Source organism: Miniopterus schreibersii (assembly GCF_964146895.1).
Source record: "Miniopterus schreibersii genome assembly, chromosome: 18".
NCBI classification, from domain to species: domain Eukaryota; kingdom Metazoa; phylum Chordata; class Mammalia; order Chiroptera; family Miniopteridae; genus Miniopterus; species Miniopterus schreibersii.
Genome location: NC_138121.1, coordinates 3,021,089 through 3,045,807, shown reverse-complemented (window position 1 = coordinate 3,045,807; position 24,719 = coordinate 3,021,089). Strand labels below are relative to the sequence as shown.

Here is a 24,719-nt window from a genome sequence, read left to right as displayed (position 1 = left end):
TGCAAAGGAGCGTGCAAGAGGCTGGGGGCCGCTGTGTGTGCTGGGGACAGGGGACGGCGGGAGAACAGAGGGGCCTGGAGATGGGGGAAGGGTTGTTAGGGGGTGGCAGGTGGTGGAATCTGAGGGCACCCCCTTCCCCTGCGGCCTGGGGGACGACCCCCACCCAGTCAGGCTCAGGGCTGGCCCTCTATGGCTCTGTCTGTCCCCCCCCAGAATCGACCCTTCCCTCCCCCATCCCGCTCTGTGATTTCTTCTATTCCCACCCCCTCTGCTCCCGCTTCACAGTCTCGTATTAGCTGCCCCCTCCTATGAGGTGCAAATGTCCGGCCGGATCTGGCCACCTGGTGACCTCCAGCCTTGGGAGATGAGGGCAGGGCACGGTTGTAGCAGAGTCCCTGGCCCAGGGCGAGAATAACGGTTGGGGGTCAGAGGTCCAGAGGCCAGCAGGCTGAAGGGCTCTGTGGACGGGCTGGTCCGTCCAAGCCAGCCATCACCTCTCCAGGAAAAACTTGAGAGCCCGGTCGATGTTCATGCGGTGGCCCACCCTGGTCACACCCAGATCCACGTAGTCCTCCTTGGTCAAGGCGGGAAGGTGGGAGCCATCGATCTCGTGGTCCAGGAAGCGGGCTCGGTGCTCCGACAAGCCCAGCCACTCGAGCCAATCAGCCACGTCGAACTTGGTCCAGAACCCCAGAGGTTTCGCGCCGAACGGCTTGTCCGGGGGCAGCGAAAGCAGGCGGGTTGGTGAGAGGGAGCGGGAGGCCCCCGACAAGGCTCCACCAAGCCCCCCGGACATCCCCGGGTGCGGTGGCACAAAGACAGGGGCGAAGGGGTCAGCCGAGCCTCCTGCCCCTCCAGTGGGAGAGCTGCGGATGTCAAAGAGGCCCGGATAGAGGGGTCCAGAAGGCAGGATGGGCAGGGATGAGGGCCGGGGCGCAGGGCTGACCTTGTGCTCCGAAGTGGGCAGCAGCGAGGGGCTGGGGGCCCGGCGGAGCAGAGGCGGCCGCATCTCGAATTCCACACCCTGGAGGTGGCGAGTGGACGTGGAGGAGGCTGAGGGTGAGGTGGCCCCTGGGGCCGCAGCAGCTGAATGGGGGACCCCGGTTCCTGTGGGGAGTGGCGGCAGAGGTGGTTTGGGCCAATTCTGAAACAGGCTGCTGACGGGTTTGGAGAGGAGCGAGGACTGGGAGTCTTCCGAGAGTCTGGAATGTGACAAGGGGGCGGGGTGGAGGAGAGGGGTTTGGGGGGTAAGAGCAGGGCGAGAAAGAGGGAGGTGAAGATGTAGGGAGAGAGGAAGAAAGACATAGGGGCGGGGTGGAGAGATGGAGGGGAGAGATGGGGGGAGAGAGGAGCGAGGGGGCAAGATGGGTGCCAGGACAGAAATGCAGGGAGAGAGAAATGAGAGGACAGGGAGAGGGTGACAGTCAAGAGAGATGAAAGAAAAAGAGACATTAAGTGATAATAATAATAATCGCCACCACTTACTGATGCTCACGTGTGCCAGGCATTGTTCTAAGTGCTTTACATGTCGCATCTCAATTTAATCCCCGTGACAGCCCTGATTCAGGTTACTGTTATTATCATCAGCACAGAGAGGTTAAGTAACTTGCCTAAGGACACACAGCCAGGAAGTGGCAGAGCCCGGTTATATGGCACCGAAGTCTGAGCTCTTAACCACTATTCTATACTGCCTTTTGGGTATGGCCAGTCACAGCAGAGTGGAAGACAGGGAGACGGTGGGAGAGGACAGAGAGGGTGAGCGTCGGGGGAGACAGATGGACGGGGACAGGGAGCAGAGAGAGAGAGAGAGATGAGGAGAGGGAGATGAAGGAGAGAAGAAACAAGGGGAGGAGAAGGTTCCCCTCATCCCTTTAGCTCCCTCCAGAACGGTGCAGCCTCAGGGCCTTTGAACTGCTGTTCCCTCCGCCTAACTCACTGTCCCCCCAGGTAGCTATGGGATCTGCTTCCTCCCCTCCTCCAGTCTCTCATCTTGCTGTTGAGGGACCTTCTCCAACCGTCCCATTGTATTTTTCTTCCTAGGATGACTGCAATGATCTCATTGGCCTCTACCTCTGCCTCATTAGGCTCTGAGCTCTACGAGGGCAGCACTTTGCCTGTCTTGTCCACTGGGGGGCCCCTCTGACCCATAAGGATACTCAGCACATAGTAGGTGGTAAATCAGTAATAACTGGTTCAGCTGTTGCCTAAATTAAGTACCCTTTTCTCTACCCAGAATACTTAAGAATACTCAGTGAGTAGCCATAAGCTCTCAAAGGCCTGGTAAGACCACACTTGAATATCAACTAGGACATCAGACCTTCAAACAGAATTAGAGTGAGCTCTGCGGATGGACAAGGGGATTAAAAGACCCCTCCCCAGTCTCTGTGTCTGAATCAGGAACGGGGCTCTACTTTCCCTAAGACTGGGTCTTGAGTGAACTTGAACTCTGGCAATCCTGGCTAGCTAGCTGCTTTGGAAACCTTCGGCATCACCCCGTATTTCCCCATCTATACTTGCTGGGCTTTTGTAGGAGGCCCCACCCCTCCCCCATCTCATCTTCTAGCAATGGCCTCAAAAACCCTTTTAGGTGGGTACTGTGCTGTCCCCCTTCTACAGAGAGGTGGACTCCTTTGCCCTAGGTCACCCTGTTAGAAAGTGCAGGGCTGGGACCAGAACCACACCCGTAACCACTGTGCCCTAAAGCATCTTGTCTTGAGTCACAGTGGCCTCAAGGGACTTGCAGATTTCAGGGATCTTCAGAACTGACAACCCGCCAAGGGAACAGACATCGGCAAGTTGCGCTCCAGTCTCCTTTGTTAATAACTCTTTCTGTTCATCATGGGATGTGGGTTGTCATGGTGACAGGAGGAGGCCACAGAAGCTACTGAGATAAAGGGGCGATTAAAGCATCTGTAAGAGCGTGCTTCTTAGAGAGCCAACTCCACCAAGCCGGCCAGGCTTCTGTTTCCTTTCTACCACCTGCGACCCTAAGGGGACATGGCTCTGGGGAAGGTGGACCCCCAGTACCCACAGCATCAGCTCCTCTGGCCTTCGTTGCCAACCTCCAGCCCCTGCTCACCTCTGACGCTGCAGGGAGGAGGTCCTCTCGGGGATGTAGCTGGCTCCCCCGTGGTGGCTGTCCCCACTTCCCCCGCTGCCTCCCCGGGCCCAGGGCAGAGCGCCACCAGCTGCCGAGGAGCCCCCAAACTGCTGGAGCTTGGAGCTGAGTTCGCTGATGATGCTGGCTTTGACTGTGGCCAAGGCCGAGGCCTGAGGCTGGGCCAGGGGCCCGGGCAGGGGCGGTGGGGGCGGGCCCGGGCCCTCCTCCCAGGGCAGCAGCTTTCGCGGCAGGGAGGAAGCAGAGGACAAGGGCACTGGTGGGCCTTCTGGCTCTACGGCTACGGGACCCCCGGTCACACCTGCCGCCGAAGGTCCTGAACAACCACTCAGGGCCAACAGCCCATCGGTCCCAGCCCCTGTCACCGAGACGGTAGGGCTCGTAGGAGTGACAGGGTCCCGGAGGCCCCCACCCGGGCCGGGCCGCAGGCCTCCGCTGGCCCCCAGCGCCCGGCCCCGGAGCTTCGAAGGAGTCATGAGCTGCGGAGGGTACGGTGGGCCGGGGGTGCCGCTCCCTCCGAAGGCCTGGCCGTCCAGATAGGCCACATAGGTGTCCAGCAGCTCTGGCCCGCCGGCCACGCCGGCCACGCCGCTGCCCCCGCCACCCCCGGCGCCGCCACCCCCTTCGGCCGACAGGCTGCTCAGCGTGGACGCGCTGCTGATGGTCTCCAGCGGGTGGTCGCTGCTGCTCCGACTGTCCACCTCCTCAATACCAGAGTCCGTGCCAGGCGGAGGGTCCGGCCCAGGCTGGGGCGCGGGGGCGGCGGCGGCGGCCGGGGCCGGTGGGCCCGGCGGAGGGGCGTCCCCAGGGGCCGCGGGGGCCCCCTGCGTCAGCGTGGCCACCTCGCTGTCGTAGGAAGTCAAGCTGGAGGCGGTGGAGTCCAGGGTGGGAGGGGCGGCGGCGACGGCAGGGGGTGGCCCCGGGGGCAACGGGGTGGTCGGGGTGGGTGGGTCGGGCAGCGGGAGCGGAGGCCCGGGCGTGAGGGGAGACTCGGGCTTCTCGAAGCTGTTGGAGAACTCCAGGGGAGGGGGCAACGGCTCCGCAAAGAGGAATTCGCCGTCTTCCACGTCCACCGAGGGGGCGGGGGGCGGCAGGACCAGCAGGGGGAGCCCGTTCTCCTCGCTGCCGCGCGGGGAGGTGGGCGAGGGGGGCACGGAGCGGCGTGGGCTGGGCGGCGGGACCCCTGGGCCGTCCTCTGCGGGGGGACCCCTCCCACCCGCCCCGCTGGCCCGGGGCTGGCAGTTCTCAAGGAACCGCACGTGTAAGGGCAGGCGCTCGGGCTCCTCGGGGGCTCCGGACCTCCAGGCCTTGCTCACCCCGGGGTGCGGGGCGGGGGGCTCGGGCCCCAGCTGCAGCAGGAGGGGCCCGACCCCGGGAGCCGTGGGGGGCAGGCGGTGCAGCAAGGAGCGCCGGGCAGCTGGCGGGCTGGCCGGGAGGGGCTTCTCCTGGCTGCCCAGCCCCGCCCGGTACCCCAGCTCGCGGCGCGCGGGGTCCGGTGGGGGGGCCCCCCAGAGACGCAGCACTGGCTCGTGGTGGGCGTGGGGCGAGTGGTGGTGCGGAGTGGGCGGCGGGGCCTCGTAGCGGGGCGACGGGGGCCTGGGAGGGGGCTGGGGGGTGCCCCCGCCCTCCGAGGACTCCTTCAGCGCCCGCTCGCGGGCCGCCAGGGCCAGCCCGAGCGGGGAGGCTGGGTCCAGGGCCTTGCCGGTCAGCGGGTGCACCAGGGGGCGCGGCGGCAGGAAGCTGGTGAAGGCGCTGCTGCCCCCGCTGCCCCCGTAGGCGCGGCCGGCCGCCCCGTAGCCCCCGTAGCCGGCGCCCGCAGACTCCAGCCGGAGGTAGGGCTCGGCGGAGAACATGCCCTCGTCGATGGACTTGGAGTGGCGCAGCCGCGGGCCAGGGGGCGCCCCCGCGCCCAGCACGCCGTCGCCGCCCTCCTCGTCGCCCGCGTCGGTGGAGAGGAAGAGCGTGGAGCGCCGGCGGGCCTCGTTCTGCCAGCCCCCTTCCCTCCGGGCCGCCCCCACCAGGGCCGCCCCGAACTGGCTGGTGAAGTCCAGGGTGGCCGGGCCGCTGGGCGAGGCGGGGGTGGGCACGGGCGACGGGGACGGCGGCACGGGCGACACGGCCGGGGCGGGGCTGGGCGCGGAGGAGCCGCCGGCGGCCTCGGGCTGGGCCGGGGGCTCGGCCTCGGTGCTGCTGCCCTGGCTGCTGCGGCCGCTGCTACTGGTGGACGGGGCCTTGATGATGATGGTGGGGATGGGAATGGAGTTCTTCTCCGACGGCGCGGCCGCGGCGGGCGGCGGCTGCGGGGACGCCGGGGACGCGGGCGAGGGCGCGGGCGGGAGGCCGCCGCCCTTCTGCGGCTCCCCCTCGACTTTGGTCTGCTTGACCAGCGGGCCTTTGCGCCCGCGGCCCGAGCGCGCGGGCACGTACATGGCCGCGCTGGCCGCCCGCGGCGGCAGCTGGAAGTAGCGCAGCGCCGGCGCCTGGGAGGGCCCGCCGCCCGCGCTGCCGTGGTGCGCCGGCGACGCGGCCCCGGGGGTGGGGCTGGGCCCGCCGCCCCGCCAGCCGCGCAGGCTCGGCTGCGGCCCCAGGGCCAGCCGGGGTGGGGGGTCGTCGGGGGAGCCGCCCGTCTCCATCTCGGGAGGGTGAGGGGGGTGGGCGTGGTGGTGGTGGGGCTGGGGCGGCGGGGCGTGGTGGTGGTGGTGATGCGGCGGGTGGTGGTGGGCGGGGGGCAAGGGTCCGCTGTGGTACAGGCTCTTCTCCCGCGCCCCGATGCGCGGGTCGGGAGGGGAGGGTCCATCAAAGGAGGAGGGGGAAGAGGCGGGGAGGGGGCCACCGGAGCCGGGGTTGAAGTGCCCTCCTCGGGGAGAGGGGGTGAGGCGGCCAGAGATGGAGGGGGCTGGAGGTGTGCTGTAAGGGGGCTCGGGTGGGGACGTGGTGGGAGGCGGGGGAATGTCCTCGGAACCAGGCACAGACAGGCTGCGGCTGAACTTCATGGTTGGGGGGGCCAAGTAAGGTCTGTCATCTTCTGCAGCCCCTGGGAAGACACAGAGGATCCAGGAATGGGGCGGGGTGGGGGTCTCCCTGCTCCCCTATTCCACAGAACTACAACATCGGTAAAACAATGGCACCCATATACCTAAGAAGACCTTCACTTGGATTAGTCCAGAGCTTCCCCAGCTAAGGTAAATCCCAATGAGCTTGACAGAGTAACACAGGCTGTGCACTGCGCAGCAGCCAACAGCACAGGGAGCTAAGGGGGCTGGGGTGAAATCCAAATTCAGCTGAACTTCCACCCCAGGCCAGGAGGGGGCGCCGTTTCTAATTCACACAGCGGCACAGTGTAGGCTGGTGGTGGTGGCTTGGGGTGAGCAAAAGTGGCTTGAGCCAGGAAGAGATACCACGTTTATGTGCACAGTTATAGATTTCTTTTCATGTGCAGGCAGAAAAGAAACGCAATTAGCACATCAAACCTGGGATTTCACAGACAGGACTGCTCAAGATGAGGCTGATGTTTACAAGAGGGGGCCGATGGATAGGCATGCGATGTGTGCATTTTAAAGCGGCTGACAGGTGACGGTGAGACATAGGCAGACCTCACAGGTGCAAGGCACACCCTGGTAGACTGGACACTGGAAGTTCAGGAAAAACTAGATCCAATTAGTAAAGCGACTCCGAGAAGACTGGAGGAGTGAAGTCTTTGGCCTACTTATCAACTGTCAGGGCTCATCAGTCTTTGACCCTCTTCTCAAGCCTCTGGCTACTCTCTCCCTTGACGTGTCACAGCTTCATTCATTACTTGTCTGCTGGAGACTCCCACCTTTCTCCCGGGCCCAATCCTCTCCCCTGAGCTCCAGGCTCCTGTATCTAAATGCCACATCCACTCAATGTCTCCCTGGCATCTCAAACTCAGCAGGCCCCCAGGTGAGCTCCTCGTTTTCTCCTGCCCCTGGTCTCCCCATAGTAGCAAATGGCAGCTCAGTCCTACCCCAGGGCCTTTGCACTGGCTGCTTCTGCTGCCTGGAATGCCTTACCTCTGGCTGTCTCCATGGCTCCCTGCTTCATCTGCAAGTTTCAGCCCAAACGTGCCAGCACTTGTGATCTCTCTTATCCTACCCCACTTTTTCTATTTTTTTCTTGCTATATTTGACATACTATATAACTTTCTTGTTTTTTATCCTTATAGTATGTTGTCTGTCTTCCCCTCATGTAAGCTCCATGAGAGTGGGACCTTTAGTCTGTTTTGTTCACTGACCTATCCCCTGCAGTCTAACCTGGCATATGGTAGTACTCAATAAACACACATTGAATGAATGAATGAATGATAAGAGAGAAGGAACCAAGATCTGTGGTGCAGACAATGTACTGCATCTGGGCAGAGGCAGTAATCACCCCATTTTCTAGATATGGAGCCCTAGGCCCAGAGAAATAAAGCCACCTGCCCCAGGTCACAGAGCTGGGGTGGACAAGAGTCAGAATCCCAACCCAGGTTTGCCCAGCAGCAAAGCCTGAGCTCTTTGCCCAACTTCAAGGAACTGTGGTCACATGTGGAAGTAGAAAAGAACATTCCCAGGACCCCTAGTTTCTGCTGTAAACTCATCCTTGCAGCCTCCCCTTCCCCTGCCGCCATCCCTGACACCCCCACTTTGGATGACATACCGATAGATTTTTGCCGGAGCATGAGCCCAGGTCCTGGAGGCAGGTAAGAAGGCCGTTCGTAACTTGGCTGCGAGCGATGGTGGGGGTCGAAGCTCGACTTCAGGGTGACAGTTAGGGAGGAGAGAGAAAAGACAGCAGAGAAAGAACAGTCAGGGCAGGAAGAGTTAGGCTTCGTGCCTGGCCAGCCCCCGTCCTGCTCCAGGCCTTGGCAGGGAGGGAGAGGGGCCTGGAGGAGGTGGAAGGGAATTCTAGTGGAGGGAAAGGTTTCTGGGTTCGGGCAGTGGGGAGAAGGAAAGGAAAAGAAAGATTTTCAGTCAACCCTGTTTGCTCTGCTTCCCATGCTGATCACTCATCTGGGGACTTTTCTCCATTCCTGCTGTCGCTGCCCAGGTCCAAGTCACCACCATCGCCTGCCTGGTCGGCTGCAGTAGCCTCTTCCCTTGTCTCCCTGCTGCCACCTTTGTTCCCCCAACCCCCTCTGGTCTGCTTTCCACACAAAGGTCAGAGGAATCTTTTAAAAAACTAATTCAGGCTCTGGCTGGTGTGGCTCAGTTGGTTGAGTGTCCCAGGCACCCAGAGGACAGCGTTTCAATTCCCATCAGGGCACATGTCGGGCTGCAGTCTCCATCCCCAGTAAGTGTTGTGCAGGAGGCAGCTGATTGATGTTTCCCTCCCTCCCTCCCAAATCAATAAAAACATATGTAAAAATAAAGAAAACTCAGAAGGGGAAAAAATATAATCAACCCAGATAATACTCATCTTTGTATCAACACAGTCATAAATACAGATTTTTAAACTTTTTTTTTTTTTTAGGAGGTAGGGGCTCACGACGGCAAAATTGCCAAGGCCCATGAAAGTCATGGGTAATGGCTTGAGGACAGCAACGTTGTTGGTCTGGTTCCCGGCTGGGCTCCCAGTCCCTGAACAGGGCCCGATGCTCTATCAGCTCCCGTCAAACGAACCCGTGACTCGAGGGCCAACATTAGGCGCTGTTATCTGGGTTTCTCTTATATACAACAGAACCCATTTCCACCAAATCCCCCCCAAATGTAAAATTTTTTAGGGAAGTGACCTTCTTTGACTGGTTCACTCCTATACCTCCAGGGCCCAGCAGCAGGTCTAGCACATAGTAGGTGTTCAAGAAATATTTGTAGAGCGAAAGACCAATTGGAAGTGACACAAGCTCAGGACAACATAGGGGGAGCATCCTGAAGGCAAAAGCCGAGTCCTGTTCCCCTGAACGTCCCCATGAACCAGCCCCAGCCCCAAGGAGGCGTCAGGAAGTGCCCTGAAGCGATGCCCGTTTTGGCTGGTTCCCCCCTTCTGATCGCTGAGCAGGATTCTCAGCCTGCCGACTCTTCTTGCCTTCTCCTTAGGCTCTTTCTCCCTAAGCCTCAGCCTGACTCCCTGCTTGGTTTTCCATCCTGTCCTGTGGCTTGTGATGATCTATGTGGTGTCAGGGAGCAGGACCCTGCAAAATTTTCATGAAAAGAGGCTGGAGGACCAGAGGAGAAGGGTCATGTCCTAGGTCAGCCAATAAGTAAGGGAGTCGCAGAGCCGTTGTAGAGAACAGACTGGAGTGGCTAGAAAATGCTAAGAGTGGGTAAGGAGAAGGGTTATGGAGGGCGAAGAAAAGGGATGTGACGATCAGAAAGGATGCAGGGAGCACCGAGGGGCAGAAGCAGGCTGGAGAGGACGCTGAGGAGAGTCCAGGCTGGGTACTGGGGGCAAGGGGATGGCTGGGAGGAGGGAAGGGAGGTGCCGGAGGCATCCTGCACCAGGTGTGGGGGTCAGCTGCTGCGGGAGGGGTCAGAGGGGCAGGAAAGGGGGCAGCGGCAGTGGCGGAGGAGGGGCGCTCTTAACTGAAGAGGGCACGGAGTGAAGGGAGAGGCATCCGAGTTGCAAACTGACCGCGAGCACTTTGAATTGGAAGGGATTAAATCATGGGTTAGCTTGACGTGAGGAGTCAGAGCGGCAGAGGAGCCAAAATAGTCTCTGAAGAGGCAAACTGGCTGCTTCAGGGGCAGACGGACCCAAGGTGGGACAGGCTGACCGTCAACAAAGCAACAGCCCGACAGCACCCTCTCCCGCGGAGGCGGCAGCCAATCGGAGCGCGCCTGGTGCACGTGACGTCACTAGCTGCGGGGCAGACTCCCAGCCAGCGAGCGTCCAGAGGTCCAGCTCCTGGGCCACCCCGTGGGTGGTCTGAGGGTCTGGCGCCTCAGTGACAGAGTAAGTGCCCTGGTGCTGAACACGGGCTGGGAAATTCGCGCCAGGGCAACAGCCCCTGAAAGGGGTCAGAGGAGAGAGAGTGGAGGGGGGGACAGATGGACAGACAGAGATAAAGAGAGAGAGATGGAAGAAAGAGAGAAATGGGGGAGACAGACACAGAGATTCCGGTCCAGAGAGGAGAGAGATTGAGACAGGAAGGGAAAGAAGACAGCGATGGGGAGGAAAAGGGACCCGATGAGGCAGGGAGAGGAAGTCAGACCCGAGAGGCCCTGGAATGGAGGGGGCTGAGACAGAGGCAGGGAATGCAACCAAGAGACTGTGATAAAAACAGTCAGAGGGAGCCCGGCTGCTGTGGCTCAGCAGTTGAGCGTGGACAAAATGAACCAAGAGGTCACCAATTCGATTCCCCTTCAGGGCACATGCCCGCCTGCGCTCTGGATCCCCAGCAGGGGGCGTGCAGGAGGCAGTCAATGGATATTGATGCTTCTCCCTCATCCATGTTTCTCTCTCCCCCCCTTCCTCTCTCTGAAATCAATAAAGCAAATTAAAAAAAAAAAAAAATCAGAGGAGAAACTGAGCCCAGAAAAAAGCTGAAACCTACATTCATACAAAGGCTGGGGGAGAGACGATGGACAGGGGACCCTAGTGGAGTAGGAAGGGCGGTCAGTGACCAGGTAGCAGAAACAGTTGTTAAGAAAGCCAAAGCCACCACCCAGAGGGAAGGACAGATGGATGGACAGCAGAGCACTAGGAGGAGACAGAGCCCAAGAGGGGCCCTGACCTACAGTGGACTGGCCTGGGGACTGCGCTCCACTGTTGGCATTAGTGGGTCTCCCTCAACCCCACAGGTTTCATGCAGAGGTGTGTCTTTTAGGGAGGGCTGAAATCCTGCTGTTCCAATTTGATAAAAGAGGCCTTGGGGCTACCCTTGGCTCCCACACTGCCCACTTGCCCCCTCTGGTCTAGCGCAGAGGGGCCCAAGTGGGAGACTGAAAGACACAGAGGACAAGACCACGCACCAAGAGAGAGGCCACAGAGAGGAGACACAAAAATGTCAGGACTCAGGGTGAGAAAGATCAGGATGGCTGGTGGGAAGGGAAAGAGAGAGCCCCAACATGAGAGGGAGGGCTTGGGGATAGACCCCAGGAGGGAGAGAAGAGAAAGGGGAGGCCTAACGGGGGAAGTGACCACTGGCCTCCTCCAGGACCAGGAGGGAAGAGAGGCCCCAAGGAAGACCTCAAGTGAGCAGGGGCAGGCAGGCAGCTGGTGTTATTGGCTGGTGTTTGGGCCCATGTGGGGGTGTCCTTGGAACTCAGACAGTGAATTCTTGAGGCCTAGGATCTTGTCTATCCTGTAACCACAGCTCACACAGGGAGGGGCTGGCACCATGGCTGCCTGGCACTTCATGGGTGCTCCAGATATTCACTGAATAAATGCCCTAATCTGTTATTGGCTACTCGGAATGGGGCCTGAAATGGGGTCTCTGGAATGCATGAGTCATGGTGGGGTTTCCAGTTTGTTATTTTGTGGCCCGGGGAGCTCACTATCTGTTGAGAGCCTGCTGTGCTAGGAGTTGATCTCATTCAATACTCGTAAGAACCAGCAGGACTGGCTTTAGTCCCATTTTACAGAACAGGAAACTGAGCTTTGGAGAAATTAAGTAGCATGGTCCAAGAAAGTCAGAGGAAGGTGGGATTTGAAGGCAGGCCTGCGTGGCTCTCCAGCAGCACATGCTGTGATTCTGACACTGACCTTGGTGGGGAGATGGCACAGAAATTACCCTAACAGCCCCAAGGACCTCAAGTTCCTTGAGCAACCAAGGACAGATGTGAAGACCTACTGTGCACAGGGCACTCTGCCAAGCCCTGAGAAGTGGCCAAGGACTCTCTGGCTCTAAATCCGAGAAATTTTCACAGTCTGGGTACAAAATGTCCCGCCTGTATCTATAAAAGTACCAGACCCTCTAGAGGAGGCAGTCGAACCCTTAGGGGGACTATGGACAGACTTCAGGGGGCCTGTGTCATTGGATGGGATAAAAACTACATCTTTATTTCCGTTATCCTCCAACTAAAATGCAACATTTCCTCAATTAAAAATGTGGGCCACAAACTACGCTAGTGTTAGCGAGACTGTGACTAAATCCCCAACAGAAATCCCAGACATTTCCATATCCCATCGCAGTGGTTGCAATTTCTCAAAATAGTGTTTTATGCTCCTCCTGCCCGAAATTGAAGTAGTTAAGATCCACCACCAGATCTGCTGGCTGCTGTGCTGACAAAAGGCACTGATATGACTATATCATAAATTCGCTTTTTAAAAATATTTTGATGACTGCATTTTGGTGTAACTGCTTCTTTTGTTACCGGATGTATTTTATCATATGCCTTTATAAGCATCATTCTCAGCACTATGCCAGCCTGCCAAAGGGGCCCATGCCCCCCCTCCCCAGATGCCAGAGAACCTAGATTTAGACTAAATGGCCTCTTGGTCACCAGGTGGTGGGTATGGCCTGTGAGAAAAGGGGTTCAGAGGTCAGGGTCAGAGAGCAGGGCCTGGGCAGAGAAGAAAAAAGTGCTAAGAGAGAGGTAGGGCAGTGTGACCTCCACATGGAGTAGGGGAGTGGGGTGGGGAGTGGGGGAGAGCTGGTGGGAGGGGCCAGCAGGGCCCCACCAGAAAAAGCAGGGCTGTGGCTGGACCATGGAGCTGGAGCCAGTGGCCTCACTCTCTGAGCCTCAGTTTTTCCTCTGCTACCATGCTCTCAGAGGATGCTTCTAAGGAATAAATGACATAACCCATGTAACACATAGTGTCCAAAATATGACCAACACCTGCTACACCTCGCCTCTGTTATAGGGAAAAGCAGGCAGGGGCAAGGGAGAGAGCACAATTAATATTTCAGTAACCACCACTTGTTGAGCACCTCTCATTACGTGCTGGGCCTGTGCCAGGGATCTCCATCATGACATCGTTTACCTTCCCTGAGACCTTTGAGGTGGGACAGAGATGGACAGAGAGGGAGTGAGCGTGAGGAGCAGGGATGGAGAGTGGAGTGAAGGGACAAGAGAAACGGCTGTGGGGGGGATAGACAGAGAAGAAAGCAGGTCCCAGAGTGGGATGAAAGGAGTGGACTCAGGAAGGGTGGTGCCCTCCAGGGTGGGCGTTAAATACAGAAGCTCAGGAAGCGGGCAGTGTGCAAGGAAAGGGATGTTGGCTCTGGGTTGGCTCGTGTGTGCACCCACCAAGCTTCCCTCCCCCAAGACCCCAGTCCCCCAGACCAGGCCGCCTACCTCAGTGGCAAAGAAGCCTTTGGGCCGGTGTTTGCCCAGGGACGCCAGGCCACCAGGCCCAGGGCTCTCGCTGGCGCTGATGGTCTGCTGCGCGGCCGCCAGAATTTCATCCAGTTTGTCTAGGGGGAGGCAGAAGAGGGGTGGGGACACCTCGAAATGAAGACTGCTTTGGCCACGAGCAGAAACAGAGCTGCCCTAGCCTTAACCCTCGTGGAGGCTGTGAGAACCAGAAAAGGGCACCCCCGTCGCCACCCCGGTGGGCAGGCGGCCCCGATGGAGACAGGATCTCCAGCCAGCAGGCAGGGCCCGGCGATGCGAAGGAGTGAGGGCAGCGACCCCGACAGACACCGTGGGAAGTGGGGGCTTAGACTTGAGAGCTGGGGCAAGGCTGGTGTGAGGGTGATCAGCGGGCAGGAGGGGCAGAGCGGACCGGGCGCCGCGGGGGGCGGGGGCGGGGCCCTGGGCAGCCCGGGGGCGGGGGCATCTTACTGAGCGCCATCTGATACACGGTCCGCTTCTTCTCCATGCTGGGCACCGGGGCAGGCTGCTGCTCGTACTCTGTGGGCAAAGGGTGCCGCTGTAGCCCAGGGGCGCCGCCGGGGCGGGCGGCGCGCTCGGCCCGTGGGCGTGGCCAGCGGCGGAGGCCCGTGGGCGTGGCCGACGGGCGTGCGCAAGCGCGTGGGGCAGTGCGGGGCCGGGCGGGGAGGGGCTGGCCCGCCGGCGGGGCGCGGGCGGGATGGGGGCCCTCCCGCCAGTCCTGTGCCCACTCACCACTCTTCTTCTTCCAGGGGGAGACTAGCCCGGGGGAGAGGCAGTAGAGGAGCCAAGAGTTAGGACTTCAGGGGGAGGCGAGGGGCCCCCTGTCTGGAACGCCCGCCTCCCTCGTGGCCCAGGGTGGGGACGGTCAGCTGCCTGACCCGCCCCTGCCAGCGGGCACCGGACCCCCCAGGTCCGCTCTGTCTGGAGGCAGGGGGCTGGCCTTCCTTTCTGTTAGTGGGGGTAGGGGGAGCTGGTGGCAGGTGATGGAGGAGAGGGGCTAGAAAGGAAACGGACCCTCAGAGAGGGACGAACAGACCCGGAGAGACCCCAACAGAGAAACGAATACAAGAGGACAGAGGGAAGTCGACTGCGAGACGCCCCTTCCCAGCGACACACATGCGGGCCAGAGGGAGTCTGGCCCATGGACAGGGACAGGATGCGGACAGGAATCCTGGTCACTAACAACACTAACAAACTGCAGAACGGTGCCACCCCTCTGCCCCTCGCCCTCTCGGCACTGGCCCCTAGCGCCCCACAGGCTCACCCATCTCCTCCAGCTCTGAGGTCATGGACTTGGAACGCAGGGAGATGGCTGGGGGCGGGAGCCGCTTAGCCTGCTGGGGTGCTAAAAAGGGGACGGGGAGGGTCAGGCACCAGCACCCCGGGGAGAAGCCTCACGACCCCCCACCACCATGGTGCTCCCAGAGCTCAGAGGGCAGCCACCAGCAGCAGGAGGAACCTTCCCTGCCTCAGTTTCTCCCCAGCAGGGTCATGGACAAGCAGCCTTGAGGAAGGGGAGGCCTGGGGTGGGGAGGGCTCCTACGGGCCCAGTCTGGTGGCAGTGACTGGCCGGGCCTGGCCGCACAGGGGAGGGGCTCACCTTTCTTGTGGACAGCCTCTTCCATGTCCGGGTGCCTGGTGACCATCACCACCTTGACCATCAGCGTGTTGCCCCCTTGGCGGATCATGTTCACCACCTGTCGGTGGCCGACCTTCACCACATTCTGCCCGTTCACCTGTGGCACAGACACCCCCAAACCACGCCCAGTAGGTGAGGGAGGCTGCTTTCAGCTTCACTGTGGGTCACTCCGCCCTCCCTCTGACCCTCTCCACCTCTCTCTTCCCTGCCAAGGCCCCACCTCTCTGCTCCTGTAACTCTCCTGGCCTTGGGATTTGTCCCCAGGGGCCAGGGAAGGAAGGGGTGTCTGTGGCAGGTGGGCCACAGGCTGGGGCTTGGCAAGGCCCCTGGGGCTGGGGGTCAGGACTCACCTCGATGAGGAAATCTCCCATGCGCAGTCCAGCGCGCCATGCCACGCCGCCCTCGTCCACGGACTCCAGATACTGCAGGGCCGGGAAGGCCGGGGTGGGGGTGAACTCCTCGATGGGGGTCTGCGCTGCAGATGGGAGGAGCCGGCGGGGTCGGAGGGGAGGGGGTGGAGAGGCCGAGCAGGGGATGGGGCTCAGACCCAAGTCACGGAGGCCTCACCGTAGCTGAGGGACCAGCACCCTGGGGTTGAGGTTGTGGGCGGGCTGGGGTCCCTTTCCCGGGGTCAGAGAGCCAGTCTCCCATCCCCTCCCGGCCGGCACTCACCCTTGGCCCCCCGGAGCACGAACCCGAACCCCTCACTGTCCTTCTTCTGCAGCAGAACCGTCTTCTCCTTAATGATGTAATCACTGGTGGGGAGGGCGGGAGGGGTGGGGGTGGGGTGGGCGGAGAAGGGATCATGAGACACGGAGCCAGGCCCCACCCGCAATCCAGTGGCCCGAGCACCTGCCCCAGGACCATTCACCACACCTAGGATCTTCCTCACCCACCAGAGAGTGAGCGTGCGCTTGCAGCAGCTCTGACAGGCCTCCCCCGCAGATCCCGGAGTGCCTGCTCTCCCACTCACTCTTTCCTCATTCATCCACCCGAGCTTCCATCCACCCATCCATTCATCAAGCAGCTACCGGGCCCACTGTGTGCCAGGCACATTCGAGGGATGGGGAGTTACACCAGATCACCAGACAGCCTGGCTCGAACCCCTGCTGGCCACTTCCTGCCTGTGACCTTGAGCCCCAGGACTTTAACCTTTTGAGTCCCAGTCTCCTCATCTATAACAGCAGCTCTACCTGCCAGGTTGCTGTGGCAGCAAAGTATGTATAGTACTCAGCACGGTGCTCAGCATGTCACATGCTCTCCACAGAATTCCTTTGCTGCCTCTGGTCAAGTTTTTAAGTTAAGAGGACACGTGTAGCCCAGCCAGTGTGGCTTAGTGGTTGAGCATCAAACTATGATCCAGGAGATCTCCGCTCGATTCCCAGTCAGGGCACAGGCCCGGGTTGGGGGCTGGATCCCCAGTTGGGGGTGTGCAGGTGGTAGCCGATCAATGACTCTCAACATTGATGTTTCTCTCTCTCTCTCTCCCTCTCCCTTCCTCTCTCTGAAATCAATAGACATATTTTTTTTTTAAAAAAGAGGACACGTGTACTTTGATGACACCTTTCCCAGCTCCTTGACTCTATATATACTACGGCAACACCTGCCCAGGTCCCCAAGCATATTGTAACATTGCTTACTCGGCACTGTCCAATGTGGTGGCCTCTAGCTGCCTGTGGCTATTTATATGCAAATTAATTAAAAATTAAATGGAACCATTCAGGCCCTCAGTCTCACTAGCTACATTTCAAAGTGCCCAGTAGCCACCTGAGGCCAGTGGCTCCCACGCTGGATGGCACAGATGCAGAATGTTTCCTGGTTGTGGAAAGTTCTAGTGGGCAGCGTGACTTCTCTGTCCCCTGGTTCATCTCAAATGTATCTCCTGTGCCCAGTGGGCAGATTCCAGTAAAACGCAAATTCCCCGTGAAGGTGGTGGCGGTGGGGTTCTCAGCAAGGCCACGAAAACCTGCCACACGTTTAGGTACTACTCACATACCTAGTAAACGCAAACCTATTCCATGTTTCTCAACACCACCCCAGGCATGCTCATGTACGGCCCCCAAAGCTTGACGTCACACTGTGTACCTCAATATTACACACCCTTACCATGCCAGGCACCCCAGTATGCAGCAGAAATACCCAGACACCCCGGTTCCAGCCCCACGCCCTTCAGAACCACCAGGAACTCCAAGACAAGCAGGACGCATGGCCGGGGCACCGGCTCCTGGAGGCCCTGTGACCCGCCCCGCACCCAGAGCACGCGCAGACCCCTCGGCATCTCCCTGGCTCCAGCACACTCCAATAATAGCGCGTATGCTCCACGGCACTCCAATTACCTACCCACACAGACTCGGCAGAGCAGCCCTCCGCGAATACTCCAGTATATTTCAGTAACAGCCCCACACACCCCAGGACGCTCCAGTAATAACCCCCACTCGATGTCAGTATATTCCCGTAACACGCCCCCGAACGCATCCCAGCGCCCGCCTGTAACACCTAATGTGTGCCTACCGTATTTCTATGCCCCCCCACCCCCCGCCACACAAGCACCCTGCACACTCCCATGACCCCGCGGCTCCCGCCGCAAATCCCTACACCTGCACCCAGCGATGGAGCTCTGCGCATGCGCGGGCACGGCGGCCCCGCCCTCTCTGTGCCCGGAGCTCGACGGCACGTGCGCGGACTCGCCCGACTGCCCCCGCCGGGGCGCGCGGCCCCACACCTGCCCTCCCGCCCCATTCGGCCCGGGACCAGCCACCTGTGTAGCTGGGTGGCCTGGGGTGTGGGAAGAGGAGGGGGGAGGGGTTGGGAGGAGGGAGGGGGCTGTAATGGGACGGGAGGGGGAAAGGCGGCCAGGAAGCTCCAGCAGTGAGCGGACAGGGCCAGCAGACACCGCTTGAGAGGTCGGAGCTGCCCGCTCCTGACCATGTGCCCTGTGCTGCCCTTGTCCCCCCCCGTATACCCTGAGGCCTCATGCCCTTGCTACCCCATGTCCCTTCCAGGTCTCCAGGGCCCCCCAGCGGCCAGCAGTGCCCTTCAGCTCTCCTTTATTTCTCACTTACAGCCAGTCCGCTTCCCTTCGTTTATGCCCCCCCCCCATCTTCCCCACATCCTTCCCCTGCTCCTGGAATCTCTCTTACCCCATATGATCCCTACAGTCCACACAGAAGCCTTCCCCCAATGCCCCATCCGCCAATATATTTTGAGAAAACACCCATCTCCATTGCAGGCCCACATCCATTGCAGGCCGAGAAGAAGCACTTGCTGTGAGCCAGGCAGTGTTTGAAGCCCTCGCAGCTAATAACTCGGCTGTCTCCACAGCCAGCCTTCGAGGTGGGTGTGAATCCTGCTTCCACTTTCCAAGTCAGGAAACAGAGGCACAGAAAGGTCAAGCAATTTGCTTGAGATCACAGAGCAAACTAATAACATTCTTCAACAACCGCCAAGAAAGGGCCCTGGTAACTGCAGTAGTAACAGCCTCCACTTAGTCCACAGCACCCAGATCCTGCAGCACACACACCCCTGCCCCAAATCCACCAGCAGCAGCACCCCTCCGGTGCCCGCGATGTACCCCAGGTTATGCCAACAGCACAGTGGGTGACATTTACACAACTGCTGCTGAGGGCCAGACTGTGTTCCCAGCACTTCCCATTGATTCACCCAGTCAGTCCTCACAACACCCATGGGCACAGGGGCTGACTGTTACTGCTCCCATTTTACAGACGAGGAAAGTGAGGCATAGAGAGAGAACTTGCTCAAAATCACACCAGCTAGAACAGTGTCAAAACCAAAACTTGAATCCCCAACAGGTCATCCACATACCCCAATACCGTCCAGACACCCAGATCATCGCATCCCCCCTGTCCCTCCCTCTCACGCGCCCCCATCATGTACCTGCCCCTCTCTCCTCCCCATTCCTGTGACTTTATCAGCCAATCCCCAGCTTTCTGCGGTGTCCCCCTCATCCTACTAAATTCTCCTTGAACTTCCCAACTGCACTCTGCCCCTACAGCTTCCTGCGCCTCTGTGCTCCCTCCCCTCACTCCTGTGTCCCCTCGACTCTCCACACCTTGCTCCAGGCTCCTCCAAATCACCTGAAAGCTCCTCTCTGCCCTAACCCACCACCACCAGCCCTCGCTTCCCAAAGCCCTCATCACACCCGGGGGGCCACCCCCACTTCCTGCTTTGCTCTGGTAGGTACACCCCACCTCCCCTTTCCCAAAGCGTCCTCCTCAGACTCCTGTACCTCTCCTCCCTCCCTTGCCCTCATCCTGCCCACAGCCTCCCTCACACCTGCACGCACCCCGCTGTGTCCCCTACAGCATCCTAGGGTCCTTTCACATTCCCTGGTTCCCCCCACCGGCTATCCCAGAAGGCCTCGTCCTTCCCCATCCTCAACTCACTTCCTCACACACCTTCCCGCCCCCCCACTTGCAACTGCATTTCATTTGCATTTCCTGCACCCTCCGTCTACACTGCCTAAGTCCCCACCTCCAAACCTCCCCCACTCTTCTGCATCCCCTCCTTACCCCATTGCTCCGCACCCTCGAGCACCCTCCATGCTCCGGCGTTCCCCGTTTCCCCACTTCAGCAAGCCCCACTCCCCTATTCCATTCCATCCTGACACCTCCCACCCAGACCCTCTAACCCCACCCCCTGCTCCAGACTTGCTACCCACGCAGCACCCCATTCATGATCCGGGCTGCTGACTACCTGCCCTGCAGGAACACACACAATGCTCTCCCCCAGGCCATCCCTCAGCGACCCTGAGTGGCCTCCGGAGCTCAGCAGCCGGCTCTTGTTCACTGGATCCCACACATGGAGACTGCAGCAGCGTCCACTCCCCCCACCCCCACCCCAAGGTCCCTCTCGCACATCCAGGATCCCACAGCCCCAGAGCCTGCTGCTGCACATGGCGCCCCTCCGCCACTCAGCCCTCCCCACGTATCCACCTCCACGGGCACCTCCAGGGCTGGCACAGAGGCCCCCGTGCAGGGAAGCCAGCCCCCTCCCATGCTGAGAAGTGGTACACACAGCAGATGCAGCTCCCCAAGCGCAAGCTCAGCCATGGCTCAGCGCACGTGCCCCTCACAGGCAGACCCCCTGGGAGCGGGGAGAGGGGCACAGAGACTGAGACACAGGGAGGGCTGGTGGGGGTGGGGGGAGGGGACAGGCCTGGCATGGGAGGGTGGGTGTGGGGAAAGAGCCGCAGTGCCTGGGACAGACACACACACACACACAGTCCCCAGACAGCCTCTCTTTGGCTCCAAGTCACACACAGAGGCAGACGTCGTCCAACAGGGGCACACAGATGGACACAGCTGGGGGGTGGGCTGGGAGCCCACCACCTCCAAGTCCTACTCCTCCCCCTCTCTCTCACACACAGCTGCAGGCAGCCTCACACACGCATGCACACCGACACACGCACAGTCGCACAGTGACACGCAGCGGAAAAAGCGGAGGGGAGAGGAGGCCGGGGCGGGATGCGTGTGTGATGGGGGGATGGCTGTGAATGGGAGAGAGGGGTATGAATGGGGGGACTTGCCAACTCCGTGAAGGGGTGTGGGGGGACGGGGATCAGAGGAGCAGGGGCCTGGGGTGTAGGCGCCTCAGGGAGAGCCGCTGTGGCTCCCCAAGGGGAGGGCTCCACAGAACGGGGGCGCTAAGGGCGGCAGAAAGGGCGAATGGGTTCCGAACCCCAAAGTGGGGGTCCGTGTGGAGGGCCTCGCTTGGGGGACGGTCTTGGAAGAAGACTGAGGGGGCCAGGAAGGGCCTGTGCGGGTGGAGGGAAGATGCCCGGCTTGGGGGTGGGAAAGCGCGGCCCAAGGAAAGGGTGAAGACTGAGGAGAGGGGCCGATGAGGGCTCCGCGCGCCGCGGCGGGGAGACGGGGTGGAGGAGGGGGCGGCTTGGGGCGGGGAGGCGGCCGGGCCGGGGAGCAGCGGCGGGGAGGGTCGTCACAGCGGCCGGGCCCGAGGCCGGCGCGGGGGCGAAGGGGCGGCGCGCTCCGCTCCGTACCTGTAGATGTACCAGACGCTGCGCCGCCGGGGCCCCAGGGCCGGCCAGCTGGAGGAGAGCGCGGGGGGCGGCTGCGGCAGGGAGCCCCCCGCGGGGCCGCCCCCGAGACCCCCGCCGCCGCCGACCGCAGACAAAGCCATCGCCGCCGCGGCCCCGGCCCGGGTCCGGGTCCCGGCCGCCCCCGCCGCCGCCGCCGCGTCCCGGTCCCCGCTCGGCCGAACCCCCGTGTCCGGGCCCCCAGGCCCCGCCTCATGCTGACCCGCGCCGGGAGGGGGGAGGGGGAGGGGGCGCGCACCCTCCCGCGGTAGGGAGGGCAGGGCCGGGGGCTCACATGCCGGGGGGCGCGGGGGCGCGGGGCGCGGGGCCGGGCCGCGGGGAGCGCAGGAGCGCGGACGGCGCCGGCTTCAGCACCGCGGACAGCTCCGGAGGCGGCGCGAGGCTTAACCCCTTGGCGTCCTGCGCCGGGCGGCGGAGGGGCCGGGCCGGGGGAGGGGGCCGGAGGGGAACGCGGGGCCCCCGTGGCGGGAGAAGGGGGAGGGGCGAGGCGCGGGGGGAGGAGAAGGGGAGGCACTTCCGGTCTGGGCCCCCCCTTAACCCCCTCCCCCCTCCGGAGCCCTCCCGCGCAGGTGCAGAGCGAGGGAGAGCGGGAGAGGGACGCGCACCGCCACGCGAGACGCCTCGAAACCCGTGCGGGGACGCGCGGGCCGAGCCCCGCTCCCAGGACAGGGACGCCACGGTGCGGGGTCCCACAGCCTCCACCACAGACCGACATACAAAGCACCCCAACACAACCTGGGAGGGCCGGGAACGGAAGGACATTCAGACTGGGCCCCAAGGCAGGGAGAGACGCCCCTGCCCCCAAAGAATCCCAGACAGAGGGACAGACACACACTGCACCTCACTGGAGACCCACAGGAGAGGAGAGAGGGTGCCCAGGCGGGGAGGGGCGACACTTGGCAAGCCTGCCAGCTCCAACAGGGATGCGAGGCGCACGACAGGACAGGACAGGACAGGACAGGACAGGACAGGCTGCCACAGAAAGGGTCGGGCAGGGCAGGGCAGGGCAGGAGGAGGCAGGAGAGGGTGGGACACACCACACGCCCCGCAGCGCATTCCAGTGGGCACGAGAAGTGGACAAGAGGAGAGGCTATGCACTTGACAGGACAGAGTTGAAGGCCAGAGGCACCACCCGCATCCAGCCGGTAGAGCAAGTGACCCCCAGACCAAGGCCAAAGAGAGGCCCAGAGAGACACCGACAGAGGCAAGAAGCAGTAGCTGATGGGGAGACTCGGGGTGGGGAGGACCTCCATACTCACCCGGTGCCCAGAGCCGGAGACGTGCCAGGCAAACACGCACAATGGTCAAGCGCCTCAGACACTTGGGGCGCAGGGTGGCACCCCAGCTCCACCCTCTCTCCCACATTGTCATTTCTCTTCCTCCCCACCCCAACCCATCCCCACTGGCCAGAACACAGACACGTAGGTTTGCACACATTTAATGGAAGGATGCTACGAACAAGGAGGCCCTTCCCTGGATGGGGAGAGGAGCAGGGGAGGGTGTCATCTTTGAGGCCCAATTATGACCACCCCTCCCCCACAGCCTTGCCCAAGTCCTGGACTCCTCCCCTCTTGTGCCCCCTCCCCCGCCACCCCACGTCCTGAATTGCAGATCAGTCAGACAGATGCAAATGCATGCATACGACTTTCTGTGTTAATGTGCAGGGACAGTGACATGCAGAGGGAGGGGCAGACGTGTGCAGAGACCCACCTGTCCACACGCGGTAAGCAGACACACCACCATCTCTAGAAACACTTGCCCTCGTTCTCAGACAGACAGATTCAGGGAAACATAGATGTGCAGAGCCAGCTGCACAATTAGCGACAATCGTGCAGCCATAAGTGACAGCCACCAATGCACCCATCTCTACGAGCGGGGTAGGCCCTCTTGCCATCAGATATGCACAGGGCTGTACATCTAGGGCCTCCAGTCACACATGCTTACAGACACGTGTCATGCGCACCTACAGGGTCACATGGGCAGGAACACACTCGGGGAAACCATACAAGGGCACTGGCCTGTGCTGACGTTCACACGGGAAATTTAGCTCTGGTCGTGCACACGCACACATCCTTCCACCCCAGGCACCCCTTCCTTCCCATTCCTGACCCGTCCCCTCCCTTCCCCTCCCCTCTCACCTCCCTGGGCCAATCCCATCCATCAAGCTTCAGAAGCAAGTCAGCCAGCAGCCAGGGAGGGGAAAGGTGTCAGTGTGCCCCTCTCCCCACCCCCACCCCGCCTGGCCCAGCTCCGCCCACGCCCAGTGCGAGGCAGGGATGCACACACTTTTGCTGCACATGACCGCACAGAGATGGGGCACAGGACGGAGACCAGGGCCTCCAGCCAGCCACACACACGAGATACAGGGCCCCCAGGCATTGCCCCCACCCAGCCGCATTCACCTCGTTGGTTTCTGGCTACCCCAGAGCTGAGCAGTCTCAGTGGCTGCCAAGGCAGGTTGGGGATTGGGTGTACAGTTGGAAGCTAATTCTCCCCCCCCACCCCTGGATCAAACTTTAGAGGGAGATGATAAACAGGGCTTAAAGACAGTGGAAATATTTAAAAGGTGTGGCATGAAGGGAGGTGGGGGGCACCCGAGGGTGTAAGGACATTTACCTTGGGGCATCAAAGCTGTCGTAGGAGCCCACGGTATAATGCCGGAAGAGTCTCTTTGCCTTGTCACTGCGGCTTTCTGCAGAGGGACAAGGGATGACCTTGGGCCCTCACTCTGGAAACCACATGCCCACCCACAGTGCTCCCTGCCCAGGCTTTCCCACAGTCCTCCCAGCGCCCCACCCCCATGGGAGGGGGCAGGAAAGGACCTGAGTAAGCACCCTAGGGTAAATAGGAGACAGTCCGGACTTCCATTACCTTGCTTTCCCTCCTGGGAGCGGTTTGCCACCTCCTCCAGGCAGTCTGAGGGGAACCAGCCAACTCGACCTTTGACCTGGCCTTCCCAGAAGCCTCCTTCCCCGATGCTAAGCACTGGGTAGGGGGCAGGAACACAGAAACATTTCCATGCTGCCCCTGCCCCCACACACTGATGCGCAACCTTTCCACAATTCCTGCACCTGGCACAGGGCCTGGCCCCGGGGCATCCTTAATAAATGTTCCAGGCTTCGGGAGGGGAGCTCAGTTGGTTAGAGCGTTGTCCTGACGTGCCAGGGTTGCAGGTTTGATCCCCAGTCAGGGCACATACAATAATCAACCAATGATGCATAAATAAGTGGAACAAGTCTCTTCCCTCTCTCCCTCTCTCCTTTCCTCTCTAAAATCAATAAATAAAATTTTAAAATAAAAGTCCCAGGAAGGGGTGAGAGGGGGGAAGCAAATCATGTCACTCCTGCATCCTAGCTTTCCGGATCCAGTGGGGCATCCAGAGGCACTGGGAAGAGGGCCGTGTCCCCTGGCATGGCCTCCCACAAGTGGCCCTCATCACCCCTGGTAACTGGTTACAGCTCAGTAATTCTGTCATTTCCCTAAACCCTCCCAGGCAGCCCCATCACTGCCCCGCCACCTCCCTCGGTCTCCTTGCTGCTTAATCTCTTGTCATTTGCTCCCAGACTCTTCCCCTCCCTCTCTCTTTGCTTCTCCTGGATCTCGAAGGGAGAAGAGGCTAGAATGACCTCTCTCCTTCTCTCTACCACACAGAACTGGAGGCCCTTCCTGCCGGCC

At 60.9% G+C, this 24,719-nt stretch overlaps 1 protein-coding gene across 1 annotated transcript in view; it reads right to left on the bottom strand.

Annotated features, from left to right (window-relative positions):
• Positions 1-272: 272 nt before the first annotated feature.
• SHANK1 (SH3 and multiple ankyrin repeat domains 1) overlaps positions 273-24,719 on the bottom strand; it is a 72,893-nt gene continuing 48,446 nt past the window's right edge. Inside the window, exons 15-25 of the mRNA XM_081117769.1 lie at positions 23,916-24,029; positions 23,661-23,736; positions 15,644-15,726; positions 15,322-15,446; positions 14,933-15,068; positions 14,597-14,677; positions 13,783-13,851; positions 13,294-13,412; positions 7,775-7,871; positions 3,080-6,152; positions 273-1,202 (exon numbers count right to left, since the gene is read on the bottom strand). Of these exons, the coding sequence (XP_080973895.1) occupies positions 491-1,202; positions 3,080-6,152; positions 7,775-7,871; positions 13,294-13,412; positions 13,783-13,851; positions 14,597-14,677; positions 14,933-15,068; positions 15,322-15,446; positions 15,644-15,726; positions 23,661-23,736; positions 23,916-24,029 (4,685 nt within the window). The 3' untranslated portion in view covers positions 273-490. The remainder of the gene's footprint in view (positions 1,203-3,079; positions 6,153-7,774; positions 7,872-13,293; positions 13,413-13,782; positions 13,852-14,596; positions 14,678-14,932; positions 15,069-15,321; positions 15,447-15,643; positions 15,727-23,660; positions 23,737-23,915; positions 24,030-24,719) is intronic.